At 36.8% G+C, this 21,139-nt stretch overlaps 1 protein-coding gene and 1 non-coding gene across 9 annotated transcripts; both read left to right on the plus strand.

Annotated features, from left to right (window-relative positions):
* The first annotated feature begins 4,295 nt into the window (after positions 1-4,295).
* Positions 4,296-9,438, plus strand: LOC141717926 (nuclear pore complex protein NUP98A-like). 8 transcript variants are annotated; one of them, XM_074520182.1, is made up of 9 exons: positions 4,308-4,597; positions 4,700-4,740; positions 4,841-4,974; positions 5,077-5,238; positions 6,625-6,763; positions 7,165-7,281; positions 7,474-7,559; positions 8,704-8,848; positions 9,011-9,438. In XM_074520182.1, the coding sequence occupies exons 4-9, from the start codon at positions 5,147-5,149 to the stop codon at positions 9,059-9,061; spliced, it is 630 nt and encodes a 209-aa protein (XP_074376283.1). In that variant the 5' UTR covers positions 4,308-4,597; positions 4,700-4,740; positions 4,841-4,974; positions 5,077-5,146; the 3' UTR covers positions 9,062-9,438. The 8 variants fall into 8 exon arrangements, with proteins under 8 accessions (XP_074376286.1, XP_074376283.1, XP_074376285.1 ...); XM_074520187.1 differs by adding an exon at positions 6,221-6,308 and having other exon boundaries at positions 4,309-4,740; positions 6,630-6,763; XM_074520186.1 differs by adding an exon at positions 6,248-6,308 and having other exon boundaries at positions 4,309-4,740; positions 6,630-6,763.
* An 11,044-nt stretch (positions 9,439-20,482) lies between these two features.
* LOC141723003 (small nucleolar RNA R71) lies at positions 20,483-20,589 on the plus strand. Its single transcript, XR_012575998.1, has one exon. It is a non-coding gene; the product is annotated as a small nucleolar RNA R71 (small nucleolar RNA).
* The last annotated feature ends 550 nt before the right edge of the window (positions 20,590-21,139 follow it).

Consider the following 21,139-nt stretch of genomic DNA (forward strand, 5'->3'; position numbering starts at 1 on the left):
GTGAAGTCAGGGGTACTTGCCTTTGGGTTTTAGTAGTTAGTCACACTCGCAACGACACATCTATTCTGTAATTCTATCTCGAAGCATCCCCGTCTTTCTTTTCAACACTTCACCGATATACTGCTCCTGCGATTGCTAGAAGCCAGCTATCTAATGTCATTCCATATCATTCTTTATCCAACGTCTTGTCCCGATCAACTCGAGAGATCCGCATTTAGAATTAAAATATAGAACTTTAATCGTCTAATCGATAATCACTCGACGTACTGCGCGTCAAAATCCTATCGTCTACCAATACGATAGCCCACACATAAATATAACAGATAAACACAGGATTCTTGATCCATATACCCACATAATTCACATAGCACATAAGCACACAACTCACGTATCACATAATTCATATCACATATGACTCGGTTCGTCAAAAGGTTCGACTCGGTACGTTTAAAACGGAAATCGGGTCAAAATATGATTTATCGGTCAAAAATCGACTCAAAATGATTCGTAAAACAAGCGGCCTTTCGAAACAAAAGAATTTGGGTCTCGAAAGTATTTTTATTGAGAGCGAAATGTTTTTCTGAGTCTATACGCGTTCGTTTCGTATTAAACGGACGAATGTTTTATTTTCTACGAATAAAATACGAATAATTAGGAATAAATCAATTAATAATAATATTAATTGATTTTTAAATACCAAAATATATATTTTTTTAAAAGCTTAAAAACAATTTTTAGAAATTATTTGAATTAATTATACTTAATTGTATTTTATTTAACTATTTATAAATAAAATTAATTGATTAAATGAATTAATCAACTAATTAAATATATAAATAATTAATTAAAATTTTTTATAAATAATTAAAACAAATATGGATTTTTGAAAATAATAAAAGAAATAATTTTTTTTTTGAAATACAAAATATTTCAGTTAATTATTAAAATAATTAACCAAACCAATTTATGGAATTAAAATGATTTTAAGAAATTCAAAATTGAATTTCAATTAAATTTTAAAATCAAAATCTGCAATAACAGATGACTGAAATTGAAATAGGGGTAAGGTGGATTAAACCCGGGTTATGAAACCGGGTCAATGGTCGGGTAAACGGGTCGGTGAAGAGCTCACCGGAAACTGGGAAAGAAGCCCAGAATCCGGCGATTCTTCCCGATTCCGGCATCTTCAATCGGGAACCAAAACGGCTCCATTTGGTTCAGTTCTTCCACCTAGCAGTCTCACCATCGATCCCCTAGTTTAGTTAAGGCATCCACAACATCAAACAACAACCGGCACCTAAAATCCGGCTTCGACTCCATTAAAATCGGCGACTACTCTCAAGAACTCCGACGAACAGCTATTTCGGTCAATTCTATACCAATACAAACGCTTAACATACGAAAATGAAGCTGGGAATCATTACAGTCTATTCCACCCATCCAAAACAACAATCAGTTCAAGAATAATCCGGAACATTCAAAAATAAAAATAGCAAAACCCATATACTCGACTATATCATTCGGCTAATAGAACATACATATTAATACATCAAATCGATTGTATCAAACCTGGTGAACGTGTTTAACACCTCAAAATCAATCAAAACAACCTTAAAATCAAATACCCAAATTCAACCTCAAGAACACAAAATCGATTTTTCGTAATACTTACACTCAGATTCTGAAATTGGTATGGTTAGAAAGAGCTTTCCAAGAGCTTTAATTTGGTTATAAGAACCCAACCAACGGATTTGTAAATCCTTCAAAATCAGAGGATAAAAGTGAAGAACAAAATCACACCCCCACAACCTTGTTCTTGAACATCTGTTTTTCTGAATTTTGTTTTTAATAAAAAAAATCAATAAAATATATTTTTGCAGCTATTTATATTATCTGTAAAATTAATACCCTAAAATAATTTAAGGGTGTTTTTATTCCCATAATTAAAATAATTAAGCCCCAAAATAATAATTACGGGGAAAATAATTTTTAAAAGGATACAATACAACATTTATATCAAAATTCCTTGAAAATTGCGAATAATGTAAATGTGCAGAAATACCGGGTATTTAAAATACACAAAATTTTATAAAAATAAAAACGTAAATTTTGTGGGATTTGACGTCCCGTGGGGTCCCGTTTCGATGATTTTTCAAACACAGAAACGATCCCTAAATTAACAGAAAACCCCGAAAACACATAATATACAATCAATTGCACATAAAACGAGATAAAATGAATAACGCAAATAAACACACGTCCAAATTACGGATCGATTCATATAAATGAATCTTAAACACGTAACAAGTATCCTATGGGATCATATCGAATCCGAAAATAGATTACGTAGCCGCTAAGTAACTATAAAAACGATACAATTTAATACCAGATTTGGATAATTATCAAAACCGAGCTTTTCATAAAACACCATATACGAAAATAATGAAAAAATATCCCGTCTCTCGAGAATACGGGTTTTGTTGATTTATCGAAATGATTATCGTACCGAAAATCTTGCGTCGGGCCGCGCACGGGTCAAACCGTAATCCGGATCGAAAAAGTCAAAACATGGAAAATGTCCGGAATTACCAGATTAGGTTAGGAAGGAGTTTTCGGAAGAGTTTCGGGTTGTAAAAACGCAAAAACAGTCGAGGTTCGACGATTCCCGACTTTATAAAATAATTTTGGTAATTACTCAGAAAATAATTAATAATTCATAAATCAATATAAAATCATATAACAGTCCAAAACTTACCAGAAAAATATCACAATTATCTATATTTTATTCTGAGCACATAAAATTAAAATACTCAAATAATATCACATATAAACACCCAAACACCAATTCCAATATCAGACAATTCGCCAAAATTTACATAAAAATCACATAAATAAATCCAAATAATAATAATAATAATATTTGAAAACATGGAATGTTATATTAAGACCCTAAATATATCTCTTAATAAAATTAATTGGCCCTTAATTAATAATTTATAGGGATTAATTTTTAAAATTTTAATTTCAAATAAATACAAAATATATGCCAAAATTTCCTAAAAGTTGTAAATAATTCAAAAATGCAAAGAAATGAAATATTCGAAAGTCCCACGATATTATAACAATAAAAATATGATTTTTGTGGGGTTTTTAGCACCCGTAGGGGTCCGGAAAAGTCATTTTTTGCGAAACGAGAAATTTTCTAAATTAACTGGATGTTCAGAATATCGATATGGTATACGCCATACTAGGCAAAATAAGGCCAATTATTTTATATGAAATATCAGCTATTAAAACAAAGTTTGGACCGTATAACTTTTGATATAAAAACATTTAACTTGGGATAAAATACCACATAAATACCCGAAAATATCCCAAACTACACAGAACACATACAACACATAACATTTAATACTTTACGACCAATCACACTTAATAATATAATAGAACACATAATACACCTTTATTATGCTATTAAACAGTCATAATTCCCACTACGCCATAAATGGCCAGATGCAATGGTTTTTGAAAAACGTTACAAGTTTTTCGTTGCAATAGCTAATAAATTTCTAACCTATTGTAATACTATCGATTTCATGTTACAATAGCTGTAAGACTAGTGTTGAACTGGAGTGACATTGTTGCATAACATGCAACACCAGCACAACACCTGCTGTTACATTAGCTACTTAAAAAAAATTGAACTGAATATATTAACGTAAAATTCGAATTATAATTATATCCTTGATTATTCATATTTATAGAATATTATATATGATATTATATTTTTTTAAATATTTTAAATTTCGTCTAAAAAATAAATAAAATTATATTATAGATACATAAAATATTTTTAACATATACAAATATATTTAATTATATATTTTATTTATTAAAATTAAAATTAATGATGAACACGTCTACCGAGGTGAAATATTGAAAAATTGACAAAAAATAACTCATTTTTTAAGATTATTAACATAAATGGCTGCTTTCAAATAAATGACCAATTATGGCCGATCAAATACTTAATCAACAAATGCGTATTGTGTTCAGTGGGTTACTGATATTAGAATTACTACCTACTACTTGCAAAATAAATAAACTCAGAAGTAGAAAAAGTTGTGGGGACATGATGTCACTCTCGTCCTAGTGTCCTTTCCTTCGTGGCGACTTTTCTTTTGCTGACAACTTGATATTTGTCAATATGCATTTCAGGTCTGCTTATTAGTATCATAATACCCTAATACTGATTGCGTAATTTGTAGTAAATTTTAAATATAATTGATTACTCCACCATGTTATGTGCCATCCACAAATGCATATTTCGTCGGTCATTATTGACCATTAATTGAAAACCGGTTATTTTTATCAAAAAATTTTAAAAACTGGTTATTTTTGTTCATGAACCTGAAATATTCAGGGCGGTATTCCCCCAAATGAAAACCCCCAAACCCAAACAGAAAATACACACACGATATACTCTCTCTGGTCGCTCTTTTGAAACGAAATCTCTCTCTCTCTCTCCCACTCTCTCTTGGCACACTCTTTTCAAACAAAATCTCTCACCCTCTCTCACTCTTTCCAAATTTTAATTGTAAGATTTTTATTAGGTTTTTGAATGATTTTGCAGGAGCCTTCAACAAAGTAATTGGGTAGTTGGGGATTTATTTTTCTTAATTGGGGTTTTGTTTTGCAGGTGATTAGAGCTTCAAAAGTTTAGGGATTCAACCTAACCAGGTTTTTATTTTGATTATTTAGAGGTTTTGATTATTTTGGGGTTTTTGGCTCTGTAGTTGAATGTGTATATATATATATATGTATTATTGAGAAAACACAGAGAAAAGAAGTGGAAGTGTGATAGACGCTTGAAGAAGACGTTGTGCAAAACGAGTCCCTTTGATTCTTACGGATGTTATTATACCAACATTTGACATCAAATGCCTTCAGCCTATAATATTTTCTACTGATAATGTATGCTAGCTAATCAGTTTCGTGCCCCTTTGATTTTGTGTTTTTGAATTAACAGTAGATGATGAATGTATGTGTTTACGGACTAAATTTTATTCTGAACAGGCAAGAAAAGATACTTCAAAGAATGCATACTTATCAGATGTTTGCATAGAAACATGTGCAGCTCCCACCTATGTACCTGCATACTATTTTGAGACCAAGTATGAAGATGAAAGGAATCGAAGCTTTGATCTCATTGATGGTGGTATTGCAGCAAACAATCCGGTAATTTTGTAGCTTAGTTTACTTTGAACAGATGCAAGTTTCAAGAGTATGTTTTTTAATATTGTTACTTCAACTAACCAAGAATTATTTATAAAGGGTGGTATATTAGTATGAGATTGGGGGAATCTTTATAAAGGTAAAATAACATTTTTATTTGCTCAGTAAAGGGAGCTATATTAGTATGAGATTAGTTACTGAATTTTAGTGAAGTAATGTGTACGTGTATATATAATTTTGGCTGAGCAGGCTTTTACCTGCATTCATCCCAAGGTATGGCTTCTGCAGTACAAACTGGATCATCCAGAGGACTTATACAAAGTAGTGGGACTGATATATCTTTCACATTAGAAGCACAGCTAGACCACCTGTAGTATGTGTCCACGGCTTTAAGGAGAGAAGACGTTAGTCGAGAGAGCATAGAGAACAACGTAATTGCTCTTGTGAGCTTGTGCACGTGCCTGTGTATAAGAAAGATAGAGGGGATCTTGATACCTCGATATTGTCGACAACGCAGGTGCAATGCTCATCAAAATGACGAATAATACGTGACTGTAAAGGCACAAGGGATTGAGCAAACACAAAAGTTAAGAGGGAGGAGGAGTACAGTATGTACGTAGAAGAATTAAAAGAAACGAGAATTGGAATATGCTATTTAGTACTATAATTTAAGTTGCAGGAAACATAGATTGCACACAAATCATAACTTCTTCCTATTTTCAACATGACAGAATTATTTTGTCGAAGTATTTAATAATCATTGTAATTATATTGCGCATTCTTGTTTTAAATACAAGATCTTGATAATGATGCATCACGCTGGATTTTACTGCAATAGTTCATAATCATTGATGCCAGTGAGCTTGTATGTTTAAAAGTACCCAAGAAACCTAGTTACTTTACAACCATACTGAAACAAAATTTGGCTTTATATTGGGGGAGTTTTACCTTTTTTATTTTGTTTTGGGTATATCATTATTTGCAGTTAAAGGTTGAATCTTTTTCCTAACAGCTGGTTTAAGTGGAATTGGTGGTACAGCAGGCATTTTTGGTCAGAGTAACTATGGACAATCGTATGTTTTGGCTTTTCTGATCATTTTTTTTTTGTAAAAATCATGTCATTCTCAAGTCTCTACTATACAAGCTTATCGAAAGGGCTATTATTGTATTGCTTTATATTGGTGCATTTGTTGACTTACCGAAAATGTGTAACTATTCTATTTGGAAATGTGAACCAGAAACTAAAACCAGTCTTAATTTATACCATCAACTAGAACGTCATAATTCCGTTGAAAAACTGTTGTCTTTCGGAGTCTGTAATCATTGTACTTTTACCAGTAAAGTTCATCACTTTTTTACATCTCTTTTTTCCCTTGATCACTTGGACAGGTCAGTTGCTCAGAACACTGCAGTTGTACAACAAGCTCCTGTATTAAATCCCTTTGGCACTTTACCTGCTATGCCTTTGATGTCAGTTGGGCATGCTGGAACTTCACCTTCAATTCAGTATGGAATTTCTAGTTTGCCTGTAAGTAACAATTTACTGTAAAGTGATTGCAATAAGAATAAATCTTATCTTATTAAGCTACTCCTTGTGTTCCTCCCCGATTCTCTCTTCTATTATATTAATTAGCTATGAAAAATGCCTTCACTACCATGAGTATGTACCGAGGGGGTTTACTTTAGTACATAGTATAATATAATGGAACTTGTAATTAGGTAGACAAATTCTCTGTTTACACCCCCCGGCGTCACATCAAAAACCTTTGTAATCCTATATGTATGTACTTAAGGTCCCTAAACTTGCTTGTTATTATCTGTGCGAAGTTAGTTACAGGGAAACTTCATTTTAAATGTGGTTCTTGTCTAATAAACAATGTTTTGGGTCATGAGAACTTACCTGATGTGATTACTAATTTTCCCTCACAGGTGGTTGACAAATCTGCCCCTGCCCGTATATCGTCTCTGCTAACTTCTCGGCACCTTTCTCAAAGGCGTGTAAGGCTGCCTGCAAGAAAATATCATCCCAAAAATAATGGTCTAAAGGTAATTATATTAGACCTAATAGCTATCAACGTGTCCCATGTGTTTTTGCTGAACTCCTGATGTGCTGTAGTTTTCTGATGTATTTTTAATGAAGTTGTATATATTGTTATTATATTTATTCGAAAACCTATGTGTTTTCAAGGAGGATAATGATCAGTCTTGTTTCTTGGATCAATATGTCATTTTCTGCAGGTTCCTTTTTTCAGTGATGATGAAGATACCCCTACAACGCCTAAGGCTGACACTCTTTTCATTCCAAGGGAAAACCCACGAGAATGGTAATTTGTTTTTGCTTTGGCATGTTTGACAATATTGTTTTTTTAATAATGATCTGTAAACATGTACGTTTGAGAAGTTTTCAATTTATGTTCGAGAAGCTAGAGCTCTTCTGCATGTTTTAATGCTCCGTCCTCTCTTTGTCATGTGCTTTACTTTTGTTTGTAATCTATGTTTTGATCTGCTTTCTGTACTTTTTGAGTTTATAAATGTGAAGATTGGGGAAATTGTTGCCATTTTGAGTAAATCATTTGATTCTTTTTTTTGTGCTTAAGGTCTTTGACATCCAGGGTATAAGTTTTCTATTTCTTGTGCTTATTTACTTTGCTTTTATTGTTTCAATGTTACTGCATGTGCCTTACTAGGCTTATATTTTTATATGTATTTGGCTTATATATTTATTAATGGTCTACTTTGTCATGTTAGTATTTATTTATCAGAAAGTATTTGCAAGTTTTTCTGTTAAAGGCTATTAAACTATGTCAATCACCTTATATATTTTGTTTATTTCATTTATTAGAAGACATATAATCATGGTCTATTTTGATTTTTGGAGCAGATCTTTTACAGATTTTGAACTAGTGGGTGAAACTCTTTAACCTCAATTCTTAAGTGGACAGTCAACACTAATATCAACAAGATGAGTTCTTCTGGCACAGGGCAGATAGCAATGGTTGGTTTTCTTTTGTTCCTAAAGTTAGTAGGTTATTGTTGGTTTTAGGGCTGATAAACAGCTTATGAAAAAGTATGAAGACTATAGAATGATGAAAAACTGTTATGTATTTTATAGATTCAGATCATCCTTATTTATACAACAATATATCAACCATTAAGAGATAAATCAGGAATATATCCTGGAACAAATTAAAAACTAAACTGATTTTAGTAAAATCATTTTAGAACCAACTCTGAATGGACTATTCTCGTCACAGAAAAGTCAGTTCTAAGAATTCTTACCTTATTAACTATACGGAGAAGTCTGTCCGAGTAATCTTTAATTGTTTCTGGATCCTTGATACTTTGCATTTCAAACTCTGTAATCAAATTCAGGACTTGCATTCTTCCTGATTCTGTCAATATCTTCATGCTGCACTTTCAAAAAGTTCCAAATATTCTTTTCCGTCTTTAGTTTTTGTTAATGTGCAGGAAGAGGAGTTGGGAAGTTTCACTCCTTTCACTATTGGCTGTTCCTCTGATTCTTATAATTGGAGCCACGTATACCAAGAAAATGAGTGTCATTTCTACTGCAAACACATCGTTTCTGTCCGAAACCACAGCAATGGTTCAGCAGGTAAACCAAGATTGTACCAAAATTTTGAAATTATCTCAAGATTGTACCATATTGCAACTATATAAAAGATTTAACTTTTAGATAACTAACTAGCTAATTTATGCTCTTGTTTTTTAACGTCGCAGACTATTTCCTAAATCAAAACCTTTTATGCATTTGTAGGAGAAAACCCTGCGGTCAAATCTTTTACAGAAAGGCTGGAGGGACAATTAGTACTAAGCAGGGGAGAAGATTTGATAAAAGGAGTTGGAACCGGTATGTTCCAAACTGTGACATTTTGTTCCTGGTCTATGATTGTTTGGGTTGGAGCGGTTGTGGTTGCAGCTAGAAGATCAACCGGAGGAGATGTTCCAGCTAAAAGTTTCTCAAGTAAATATTGTCACGCAACCCTTTTATTCAAGCATCATTTTATTCAGGCATCCTTCAATCTCAAGTATATTATCAAATTTGAGAATGTTATGGAAATGTAGTTAATAAGTTTGGTTATAATGCTATTGGAATTGTTGTATAACATAGCATATTTGTTACTGGGATTGTTGTCTTGAACATCGTATGTATCTCAAAATTTATAAAATTCACTTTTGCACTTATTCTTGTGTAATGTTTTTATATATTGTAGTCTTACATTAATGAAAATTATTATTGCACAATAAAAATACACTAGTGTTACATTACACAGCCCGATGTAATGCTCGCAAGTGCAACGCACCTTACTGTTACAATAGGTCTATTATAATGTTTTTTTGACCTATTGTAACACTAGAAAGGCATTACGTTAGTCCATCTATGACGTATGGCGTAGTGTCCTTAGTCGTTACATCCTTTCCCCTTTAAAAGGCATCTGTCCTTAAAATCTCGCTAAGAAAATAAATGGGGATACTTTCCTAACATTTCACTCTCAAGCTCCCAGGTTGACTCTTCAACCATAGGGTTTCTCCACAAAACTCGTACTAATGGTACAAACTTATTTCTCAATACTCTCTCTTGCCGATCTATAATTCTTATTGGCTGCTTTAATATGATAAATAAGCTTGAATGTCTATCGGCTCGTACTCTATCACATGCCTTGGGATTATATCTCTTAAGCATTGACACGCGAAACACGTTATGAATTTGCTGCATATTGGGCGGTAAGGCTAACTCATATGCAACCTTTCCTACTCTCTTTAATATCAAATGGACCAACGTATTGCGGCTTTAGTTTACCTTTCTTGGCAAATATGATCACTCCTTTCCGTGGTGATATCTTTAGTACATAGGTTCTCCCTCCTTGTATTCCATATCCTTTCTAGTCTGATCCGCATATTTCCGTTGTCGATTCTGCGCTGCTTCTAGTCGCTTCTGAATAAGCTCTATTTTCCCCTTAGTCCGCTGGATCAATTCTGGACCTAAAATCTTACGTTCACCAACTTTGTCCCAATACACCGGAGATCTGTATTTTCTTCCGTATAAGGCTTAATAAGGAGACATTCCAATACTGGCATGATAGCTGTTGTTGTAAGAAAATTCCACTAATGGTAAATGTTCGTCCCAACTGCCTTCAAAATCTATTGCACATACTCGTAGCATATCTTTGATTGTCTCGATTGTTCTTTCACTTTTCCCGCCCGTCTGTGGATGATATGCGGTGCTCATATTTAATTTAATGCCCAAACATTCCTGAAATTGTCTCCAGAATCTTGAATTAAAACGAGGATCTCGATCGGACACGATTGATACAGGAACTCCATGTCACATCACGATTTCCTTGAGAGATAAGTGCTCTAACTTGTCGAGCGAAAATCTTTCGTTGATTGGAAGAAAATGTGCTGACTTCGTTAATCTGTCGATAATAACCCATATTGCATCATGGTTTGCTCTGGTTCTTGGAAGTCTTACTACGAAATCCATTGCAAGGTGTTCCCATTTCCATTCCGGAATATCCAGTGGTTGTAGTAATCCGCTTGGACGTTGATGCTCTGCCTTGACTAGTTGATACGTATAACATTTACTCACCTATTCTGCTATTTCCTTTTTAATGTCTGGCCACCAAAAATTATCTTTCAGATCCCTATACATCTTTGTGCTTCCTGGATGAATGGAGTACTTTGAACTGTGAGCGTTTCGTAAGATTTCTTATTTCAATTCTGCTACGTTAGGTACCCAGGTTCTCGAGGAAAATAGTAGAATTCCCTTGTCATCCTTCTGGCTTGTAATTTCCTTTCCTGTTAAGTTGTCACTTTCATGACTCATTATCTCCTCTTGACATCTTCGAATCTTTTATAACAGCGCTGGTTGAAACATCATTGTATAATTCATCTCAGTGGACTCTTCTGGAATACGAACTTCAATCTCTAATTTTTCAAATCCTCTGATCAGCTCTTCAGAAGAAATAAGCACATTTAGTCTTTTTTTCGGCTCAGCACATCTGCAACAATATTTGCCTTTCCCGGGTAATAATTGATCGACACATCATAGTCCTTGATTAATTCTAGCCATTGTTAGTCGCTAAACACGCGCTAATAATACACGCAAGTATACCAGTTCGCAAGTATTATAAAATCTTTTCTAGTTCGTTCCTACATAGACTGTATTGGTTAACTATATAATTTATGCACCTAAGCAACAATTTATGGTTATTATCCAATGCTAAGACGAATAACAAGTTGAGATTGTTTATAACTAAGAATTACGCTAACAATTATAACTACGAGAATTAGATTGACTGAATTAATATATATGACAAACATGAGATTCTAACTTCATTAATACTTCATTCAATAGCCTTATTGTTCTTAACCTTAGCATGTAATGGTGATGGTACTAATCAGATAACACGAAACTGATAAACGCCAACTTTCGTTGCACGAGTACCATTCTACCAGACATCCACAAAAGAGATAGAAGTTGAATAGACACCAATTATATTGAGACCCTATATGTCTATAGAATTTGACAATATAACGGTTTAAGCACAAGTTATCTATCTTGATTACATAGGGCAAGTAAGATGGTTAAAATTACCTACAAATCATGCATGACAATTACATGAACCTATGCTAGCATGACAAGTTCTAAATCCCTAAATTCACTTTCACTTCATTAAGAATTAACACACTATCTTATAAGTTTGCGACGCTCATAAGACGAATACGCTCAACCAATACTAGGATATCATACAATCACCACATACTAAGGCATCAAACAATTTAACTAAAGAAATCCATAAATAAATCCGCTAGAACCCCACGATAACGATTAGCCCATAATCGGACTCAACATCAACGTGGGTTCCGATGAAAACATGATATATAAAACGTAGTCTTTATACGGATAAATAAAACCAAGTACAAACAAGAATATAGGTTCAGCAAAACAAGAAACAAGCATCCAAATTACAACTCAAAACAAAGATTCACAAGAATAAACTAGATTGTCTTCGCCTTTGTTGAATTGTGCTAAAGATCTCTTGTCATCTTCTCCTTGCGCTCTGGTTCGTCTCTTTATTAAAACAACCTAATATAAATATATATAGCAGCCCTCAACAATCTAGAAGCTTTACCTTTTAGAATTGTATTAGAAACAGGATTCTTATATTGGGCATCGGCGCGGGCGCGCGCTATCACAGCGCGGGCGCGCGCTATCACAGCGCGGGCGCGCTGTATTTCTGGAACCCCGGCGCGGCCGCGCGCTATCACAGCGTAGGCGCGCCGTCCTTCTGGGAAAAACTCAGATTTCTTTTTAAATCTTGCTGCTTCAAGCCGGCTTTCCACGAGCTTTTATTTTAACACCACCTGGACACCAAATTAGCACCATAACAATGTTAATTCACCTGATTACCTGAGTAATGCCTGAAATGCAAAAATACTAGAAAACATATTAAAACACTTAATAACTTGAGTACAAATGCATCAATTCAAAGCTTATTAGAGCATAAATAAGTGTCATAAATGCCACTCAACATACCCCCAAACTTGAATCGATGCTTGTCCTCAAGCATAAACAGTCTCAATAAAATAAGAAACAAAAATGCATGATTGCAACGATCCCAATAGAATAACTCAACTAATCAACAAGCAACATATCAACAAATGCAGTTACTCGCATGAAGATCAAATCAACTTACAAACTAGAGACGTGTGTGTGTGAAGATGTTTACAGATATACTATCGCAACTAGATCAATAATCATGACTCACTACTCATCAAGGTAATCACAAGGTTATAAATAAAATAAAAAGCTAGACTCAAAATAACTTATAACACTTCAATTCTTATATTGGAGTTTTATATGGATTCATGCTTTTATTCACAACAAAACAACACAAGTATGCTTATTTGATCGTGCAATGAGTGAGGTCCACAAAAGACTTATACAATAGTACCCATGTAGCGAGCGTTAGGTTAGCGGATCCCAAACTATAAAAGCCTTAGGTCACTAGGCACAAAGTCCCCTAAGAACTTAATAACTCGAGTACAAAAGAGCCCACTCGTGATCAATTATTCATAACACTTATTCTTTTTTTTTCTTTTGTCTTTTTTTGTCTTCATTTTTTTTTAAAATCTGAATGAGTGCGTTTCACTCGATCTCATTCAACACTAGACTACTCATAAAAATATGAGCCGACTACTAGCCATTTGACACCTAGCCGCACAACTAGCAATGAAATCCAATTTTTAAATATCCATGTCTTTTATTATTAAGAGAATACCCTAAATTCTAAATATAAACAAATGATTAAACCTCGACAAATCAACAAACCATGATCATGATCTAGCACTCTAGCAACCTATAAGACTTAGTGAAATACAAGTGTCTCTAGCATGCAAATCAATCCAATAAGACTCAACATCACTAAATACGATATCACTACACTAGCATCAATATCGCAAGTCAAACGGAAAAATTATCTAAGGGATCATGTTATAATGCAAATGCATGAAACTACATGAACAAATTATCATAAAATTACCAAAATAAAAAAAATTACATGGCAAAATATGCAAACTATATGAACTAAACTATCATGAACATCACACAAACATATTCCTTCAACTACTACCCCCAAACTTAAAATATTCACTGTCCTCAATGAAGGTAATAGTAAGGAATCAGGCATACCTACTCTGAATCAGATTCCTCACCCTCAAGGGGTGGAGTGTCAGGCGTGTCAGGAGGCGGATACACAGAGTCCTCACCAAATACTGACCACTGAATGTCAACTCCAGTGGCTCTAAATGCAGTCCCAAGTGCCTGGGTGAGATCGTGTGCAAAACAACTATGGATGTCGTGCATCGCATCCATCCTCCTCGCAAGACACTTATACTGCGTCGAACTCTTCTTCGATGATTCCTTCAACTGAGACGACTCTATCTCCTCACCCAATTGAGCTCTCCAACCCGTTTCACGGGCAAACTTGGAACCACCAGCATAATACTGATCATAAGGCCGCTTGCCTAGAAGCATATCAAACGAATAACCCAACCCCTTAGGATCAGGCTTACCCCTGTACCACTCCACCATGTACAATATAATCGAACTATCAATGGCAGCACTAGGGAGCTGAAGTTGTTCATATTTGGCCCAACAAACACGAGCTGACACACACAACCTCGTCACTATGAACGCGTAAGGTATAGAACCTGTAGTGCTCCCTCTCAAAAATCGCAGAATATCATGGTGAATAATCCTACTAATGTCCACATAATCCCCCTTCAGAATACCCCACAATAAACGTGCTTGCTCTACATTAACCTCATGCATATCAGACGTTGGCAGAATATTAGCGCAAATAAAAGCATTCCAAGCACGGACAAATCTGTTCATACAAGAAGCAGGGAATGTGGCATAATCGGTTGTGCCCCTTTTGAATTTCCACTGAGTCTTAGGCACACACAGAGTAGCAACAATCAAATCCAAGTCAAAATCCTCCGGAGTCTTATCATTCCAAATAGCTTGAGCGGTTTTTTTCACGGGCTGATTAGTTACCCTCCTTATCGCTCCAACACTATACTCCACCTTCATCCCCCTAACCACCGTGAAACCATTCTTCTCCGCCCTTGCATTAGCATAAAACTCTCGCACAACACTCATAGGCACAACAATGGGTTCCTCACAAAAAGAAACATAACCCATCTCATGAATCATCTCCAACAGCTGATCATCCTTCCCTGATGGAAGAAAACCTCACTCCTTGACGATTGGCTTCGAAAGAAGCCTCGTGTACTCCTCCTTAGCTTCAGGAGTAGAAAACCTTGGCCTCACACCACTCGCAGTTGAAGAACGGTGGTGCTGCTTCCAACTTGTGTTCTTCGTCTCTTGGGTGCCATGTAAATTGATTAGAGAGAATAAGAGTTGTGTTTGAGAGAGAATTTGTGTTTGAGAGTTTGTGAATAGGTGAAGAAGTTTGTGCATGGGGTGTATGTATATATAGTTGGTGAAAAGAGAATTAAATATGGAATAGAAGTGGGATTTGATTATGGGAATAATGGGAGTAATGGGTTTGATTTGGAGAGGGAATTATGGGATGTGGGGGAGTAAAATCTGGTTGAGAATTGATTTTGGGACAAAATTCTCGTTTCCCCCCCTAAACTGCCTTTTATTTTTTTCAGAGTCGGGACACGGCGCGGCCGCGCGGTGGGATGGCGCGGGCGAGCGCTACTTTTGCCAAACCGACGCGCCCGCGCTGTTACGCGCGGGCGCGCCAGGCTTCTGTGTAAATGGCAGCGCGGGCGCGCCAGGCTTCTGTGTAAATAGCAGCGCGGGCGCGCCAGGATTCTGTAGTCAGACCTAAATTATTTCCGTTTTTTAATTTTTTTATGAATTTCTCTTTTCTTCTTACTTCCTCTACTTACTAATGTACAACAAACTTGGGTTGCCTCCCAAGAAGCACTTCTTTTACGTCGCTAGCTCGACGTAGAATCTTGAGATCAAGTAGACAATAAAATGGCACTAATCACCTCGCGGGTTGTCGTGTCGCCATAATAATGCTTCAACCGTTGATCATTTACTTTGAATACTTGTCCCAGATCATTCTCAAAAATTTCCACCGCTTCATGTGGAAACACAATTTTGATTATGAAGGGCCTTGACCATCTTGACTTCAACTTTCCAGGGAAAAAACGGAGACGAGAGTTGAATAAAAGAAATTGTTTCCCTGACACAAGTTTCTTGAGCACCAGACCCCGATCGTGCCACCTCTTGACTTTCTCCTTATACATCTTGTTGTTCTCATAAGCTTGAAGTCGAAACTCGTCAAGTTCATTCAACTGAAGCATCCTCTTCTTTCCAGCTGCATCAAAATCCAGATTCAATTTCTTCAAATCCCAATATGCTTTATGCTCGAGCTTCACAGGCAAATGACACCCCTTACCATACACCAACTGAAACGGCGACATTCCCAATGGAGTCTTATATGCTGTTCTATACGTCCAAACAACTTCATCAAGCTTTAAAGACCAATCCTTCCTTGACGGACATACCACTTTCTCCAAAATGTGCTTGATCTCTCTGTTAGACACCTCATCTTGACCATTTGTCTGAGGATGATAAGCCGTAGCAATGCGATGATACACATTATACCTTTTCATCATGGCAGTGAACTTGCGGTTGCAAAAATGCGACCCCTCATCACTGATTATGACTCTTGGAGTTTCAAACCTTGTGAAAATCTGTTTGTGAAAAAAATTAATTTCCACTTTCGCATCGTTCGTTCGCAACGCCTTAACTTCAACCCATTTCGACACATAATCAACTGCCAACAAGATATACTGATTGTTACAAGATGAGACAAATGACCCCATGAAGTCAATTCCCCAAACATCGAAGACCTCAACCTCGAGAAGCACATTAAGAGGCATCTCATCCTTCTTAGACATATTACCCACACGTTGACATCGATCATATTTTAAAACAAACTGATGAGCATCTTTAAATAATGTTGGCCAAAAGAAACCTGCTTGAAGAACACGGGCTGCTGTCTTTTCTCCACCATAATGTCCTCCATAAGCCGTTGAGTGGCAATCTCGCAAGATCCCCCCCGTTTCGCTGTAAGAAATACATCTCCTGATGATTTGGTCAGCTCCTTGGTGAAAAAGAAACGGCTCATCCCACATATACCACTTTACTTCATGAAGAAACTTCTTCCTTTGAGCATAAGATAAGTCGGGAGGCATGATATTACTCACAAGGTAGTTCACAATGTCTGCAAACCATGGCTCTTCTTCTTGCACTCCAAACAACTGCTCGTCGGAAAAAGACTAATTTATCAATGTCTTATCCAATGAAGTAGCATTAGGATTCTCTAAACACGAGAGATGACCAGCAACTTGATTTTCAGTTCCTTTTCTGTCCTTAATCTCTAGTTCAAATTCTTGGAGCAAAAGAACCCATCAAATCAATCTAGGCTTCGAGTTCTTTTTTGAGACGAGATATCGAATGGCAGCGTGATCAGTGAAAACTGTCACCTCAGTCCCAAGTATATAAGATCGAAATTTCTCAAAACCATAGATAATAGCCAAAAGTTCTTTCTCCGTAGTAGTATAATTTAGTTGAGCACCGTTTAGGGTCTTACTAGCGTAGTAGACCACATGAAATATGTTGTTCTTTCTCTGCCCAAGAACTGCTCCAACTGCGTAGTCGCTTGCATCGCATATCATCTCAAAAGGCTCATTCCAATCAGGTGTAGTTATGACAGGTGCCGTGATTAAACTCTTCTTCAATGTCTCAAAAGCTACAAGGCACTCGTCATCGAATTTAAAAGGAACATCTTTCTCTAATAGACTACACAAAGGCTTTGAAATTTTCGAGAAATCTTTGATGAAACGCCTGTAGAAACTCGCATGACCAAGAAAACTGTGAATTCCCTTAACAGAAATAGGTGGAGGAAGATTCTCAATGACCCCCACCTTGGCCTTGTCCACCTCTAGGCCTTTATTAGAAATCTTGTGCCCGAGAATAATGCCATGACGCACCATAAAATGACATTTCTCCTAATTGAGAACCATATTAGTCTCAACACACCTCTTGAGAACGTGTCCCAGATTCTGTAAGCATTCATCAAAAGAATCTCCAAAGAATGAGAAGTCGTCCATGAACACCTTCACATTCTGGCCAATCATGTCAGAAAAGATGGCCATCATACATCTCTGAAATGTGGCTGGTGCACCACACAAACCAAAAGAAACTCGTCTGAAGGCGAAAGTACCAAATGAACAAGTGAAGGTAGTATTCTCCTGATCTTCTGGAGTGATACAAATCTGATTGTAACCCGAATAGCCATCCAGAAGACAGTAATACTCATGACCGGCTAACCTGTCAAGCATCTGATCAATGAAGGGCAATGGAAAGTGGGCTTTCCTAGTGGTCTTGTTCAGTTTCCGATAGACCATACAGACTCTCCACCCCGTGACTGTCCTTGTCAGAATAAGCTCATTCTTCTTATTTTCTACCACAGTAATTTCACCTTTCTTTGGTACACATTAAACCGGGATTACCCATGAACTGTCAGAGATAGGATAGATGATCCCTGCATCTAGCCACTTCAGAATTTCCTTCTTCACTACTTCCTTCATGATAGGATTAAGTCTTCTTTGCTGCTCGACTATAGGCTTGCTACCTTTCTCTAGCAAAATTTTATGCATACAGTAAGAAGGGCTAATCCCCTTGGTATCTGCTATAGTCCATCCAATTGCCGATTTGAACTCTCTCAGAATCCTCAAAAGCTTTTCCTCATTACTACCTGAAAGGTCAGATGCAATAATAACAGACAGAGTAGATGCATCACCTTAAAACGCATACCTCAAATGCTCAGATAAAGGCTTAAGCTCAAGAGAGGGGGCTTCCTCAATAGGAGGCTTGAGGCGTTTAGGAGCTTTGTTCAATTCCTCCATTCCAAGAGATTCAAAAGGCATATTAATCTTCCTCTTCCAGGGAGAAGCATTCAAATATTGCAACTGTTCTTCACCTTCGTCATCTTCACTATCTGAATTCCCCAATAAGGCTTTTTCTAAGGCATCAGACCTTAACAATTGATCAAGTTCCAATGTGACCACCGAATCGACCAACTCCACTTTTAAGCACTCCTCATTATCAGTAGGAAATTTCATGACATTGAACACATTAAAGATAACATCCTGATCCAGCACTTGCATTATAAGCTCACCCTTCTGCACATCTATCAAGGTTCAGCTAGTTACCAAGAAAGGTCTTCCCAAGATTATGGGAATCTTCTTATCCTCCTTGAAATCAAGAATTATAAAATCAGCAAGAAATATGAGTTTATCAACCTTGACCAAGACATCCTCCACAATACCTCGCGAATATGTAATAGAACGGTCGATCAACTGTAAAGTCATATACGTCGGTTTAGGATCAGGTAGATCCAACTGCTTGAAAATTGACAAAGGCATCAGATTGATGCTAGCTCCCAAATCACATAAGCATCTGTCAAAAGACACTTTTCCAATAGTACATGGAATAGTGAAGCTTCCTGGATCTTTAAGCTTTGGAGGCAACTTCTGTTGCAGCACAGCACTACATTCCTCCGTGAGAGTGACAATCTCTAAATCATCTAGCTTCACCTTCCGAGAGAGAATACCTTTCATAAACTCTGCATAACTAGGCATCTGCTCGAGAGCCTCGGCGAAAGGTATGTTGATATGAAGTTTCTTGAACACCTCCAGAAACTTCTCAAATTGCTTGTCCAGCTTTTTCTTCTGTAGCCGCTTAGGAAAAGGCGATGGAGGATAGATTTGTTTCTCCCCTGTATTACCCTCAGGTGGAGTGTGCTCAACAGTGGTCTTTCTTGGTTCCACTTCTTCATCCTGCTGCTTTGCTTATTTCTCAGCCCCAGCTTCTTCCGTTAACTCTTGAGTTTGTTCGGGATTCGCAACCTTCCCAGACTTCAAAGTGATTGCCTTTACCTGCTCCTTAGCTTCTCTCTTTCCTGGCACTTCGGTGTCACTAGGCAATGTACCATGTTGACGATTTAGCAAGGCATTGGCAATCTGCCCAATTTGATTTTCCAAGGTCTTGATAGAAATAGCTTTACTCTTACACATAAGCTTTAACTCCTCTAATTCAGATTTTTCATTAGCTTGTTGCAGCTGGAGTTATTGTCTTGGTGCATAATGCAGTTGCTGAAAACCAAGGGGGTTGTACTGCTTAGCTGGATACTGCTGAAAAGGCTGTTGAACCGCATTCTGAGCGTTGCTCCAGCTGAAATTAGGATGATTGCGGTTATTAGGATGATAGGTGGCTGGAACAGGTTGTTGCGATCGCTGGAAGTTGCTTACGAACTGAGCTAATTTACTAGAAATTCCGCACTGATCAGTCTCATGGGCACCGGCACAGAGCTCACAGACACTAATGATTTGATTAACTCCATAATTCGCCAAAGTGTCCACCTTCATCGTTAAAACTTTAAGTTGGGCAGCAATAACAATTGCTGCATCCAATTCCAGAATTCCTGCTACTTCTCCCTGAGTCAGTCTCTGTGAAGGATTCTGGCACTCATTAGCAGCCATCAGTTTAATAAGTTCACAAGCTTCATCGTAGCTCTTAGCCCACAATGCTCCTCCTGATGCTGCATCAAGCATGGGTCTAGAAGTAGGACCCAATCCATTGTAGAAATAATTAATAATCATCCAATCAGGCATGCCATGGTGTGGGCACTTCCTTAGCATCTCCTTATATCGATCCCAAGCCTCACATAGAGATTCTTCAGTTTGTTGAGCAAACTGAGTAAGAGCATTCCTGATTGCGACAGTCTTTGCCACGAGGAAGAATTTAGTGAGAAACTGTTGAGAAAGATCTTCCCAAGTGGTGATAGACCCTGCTGGTAGAGAGTGTAACCAGCACTTAGCCTTGTTCTTCAAAGAGAATGGGAAGAGACGTAGCTTGATAGCATCTTCAATCACATCATTGAACTTGAAAGTGTCGCATATCTCGATGAAATCCCTGATGTGCATGCTGGGGTCTTTAGTTGGAGAACCCCCAAACTGAACTGAGTTCTGTATCATCTGGATCGTGCTTGACTTGATCTCAAAAGTGTTAGCCCTGATGGCTGGTCTAATGATGCTAGACTGAATGTCATTATTCTTAGGCTTAGAATAGTCCATCAAAGCCTTCAGATTTTCTGATTGATCACCCATAGCTACTACAATTGGCTCTTCAACTTTCTCTTCTTCCTCTAACTTCTCTTTATCCTCAAAAACTTCCCTATGAACTATCACAAGTTCTTCCTCGACCTTATCCAGTGTTCTCTTACGAGTACGCGAATGCCCATGCATACACCCCCGTGAGAGTACCTGA

This window comes from Apium graveolens, chromosome 4, assembly GCF_009905375.1.
Source record: "Apium graveolens cultivar Ventura chromosome 4, ASM990537v1, whole genome shotgun sequence".
Lineage (NCBI taxonomy): Eukaryota > Viridiplantae > Streptophyta > Magnoliopsida > Apiales > Apiaceae > Apium > Apium graveolens.

Coding starts and splice junctions, on each gene's coding strand:
- LOC141717926 (XM_074520183.1), top strand. CDS start 5,147: ATGTACCTGCATACTATTTTGAGACCAAGTATGAAGATGAAAGGAATC. Junction 6,764..7,164: donor ATGGAATTTCTAGTTTGCCT/GTAAGTAACAAT, acceptor TTTCCCTCACAG/GTGGTTGACAAATCTGCCCC. Junction 8,849..9,010: donor CCACAGCAATGGTTCAGCAG/GTAAACCAAGAT, acceptor ATGCATTTGTAG/GAGAAAACCCTGCGGTCAAA.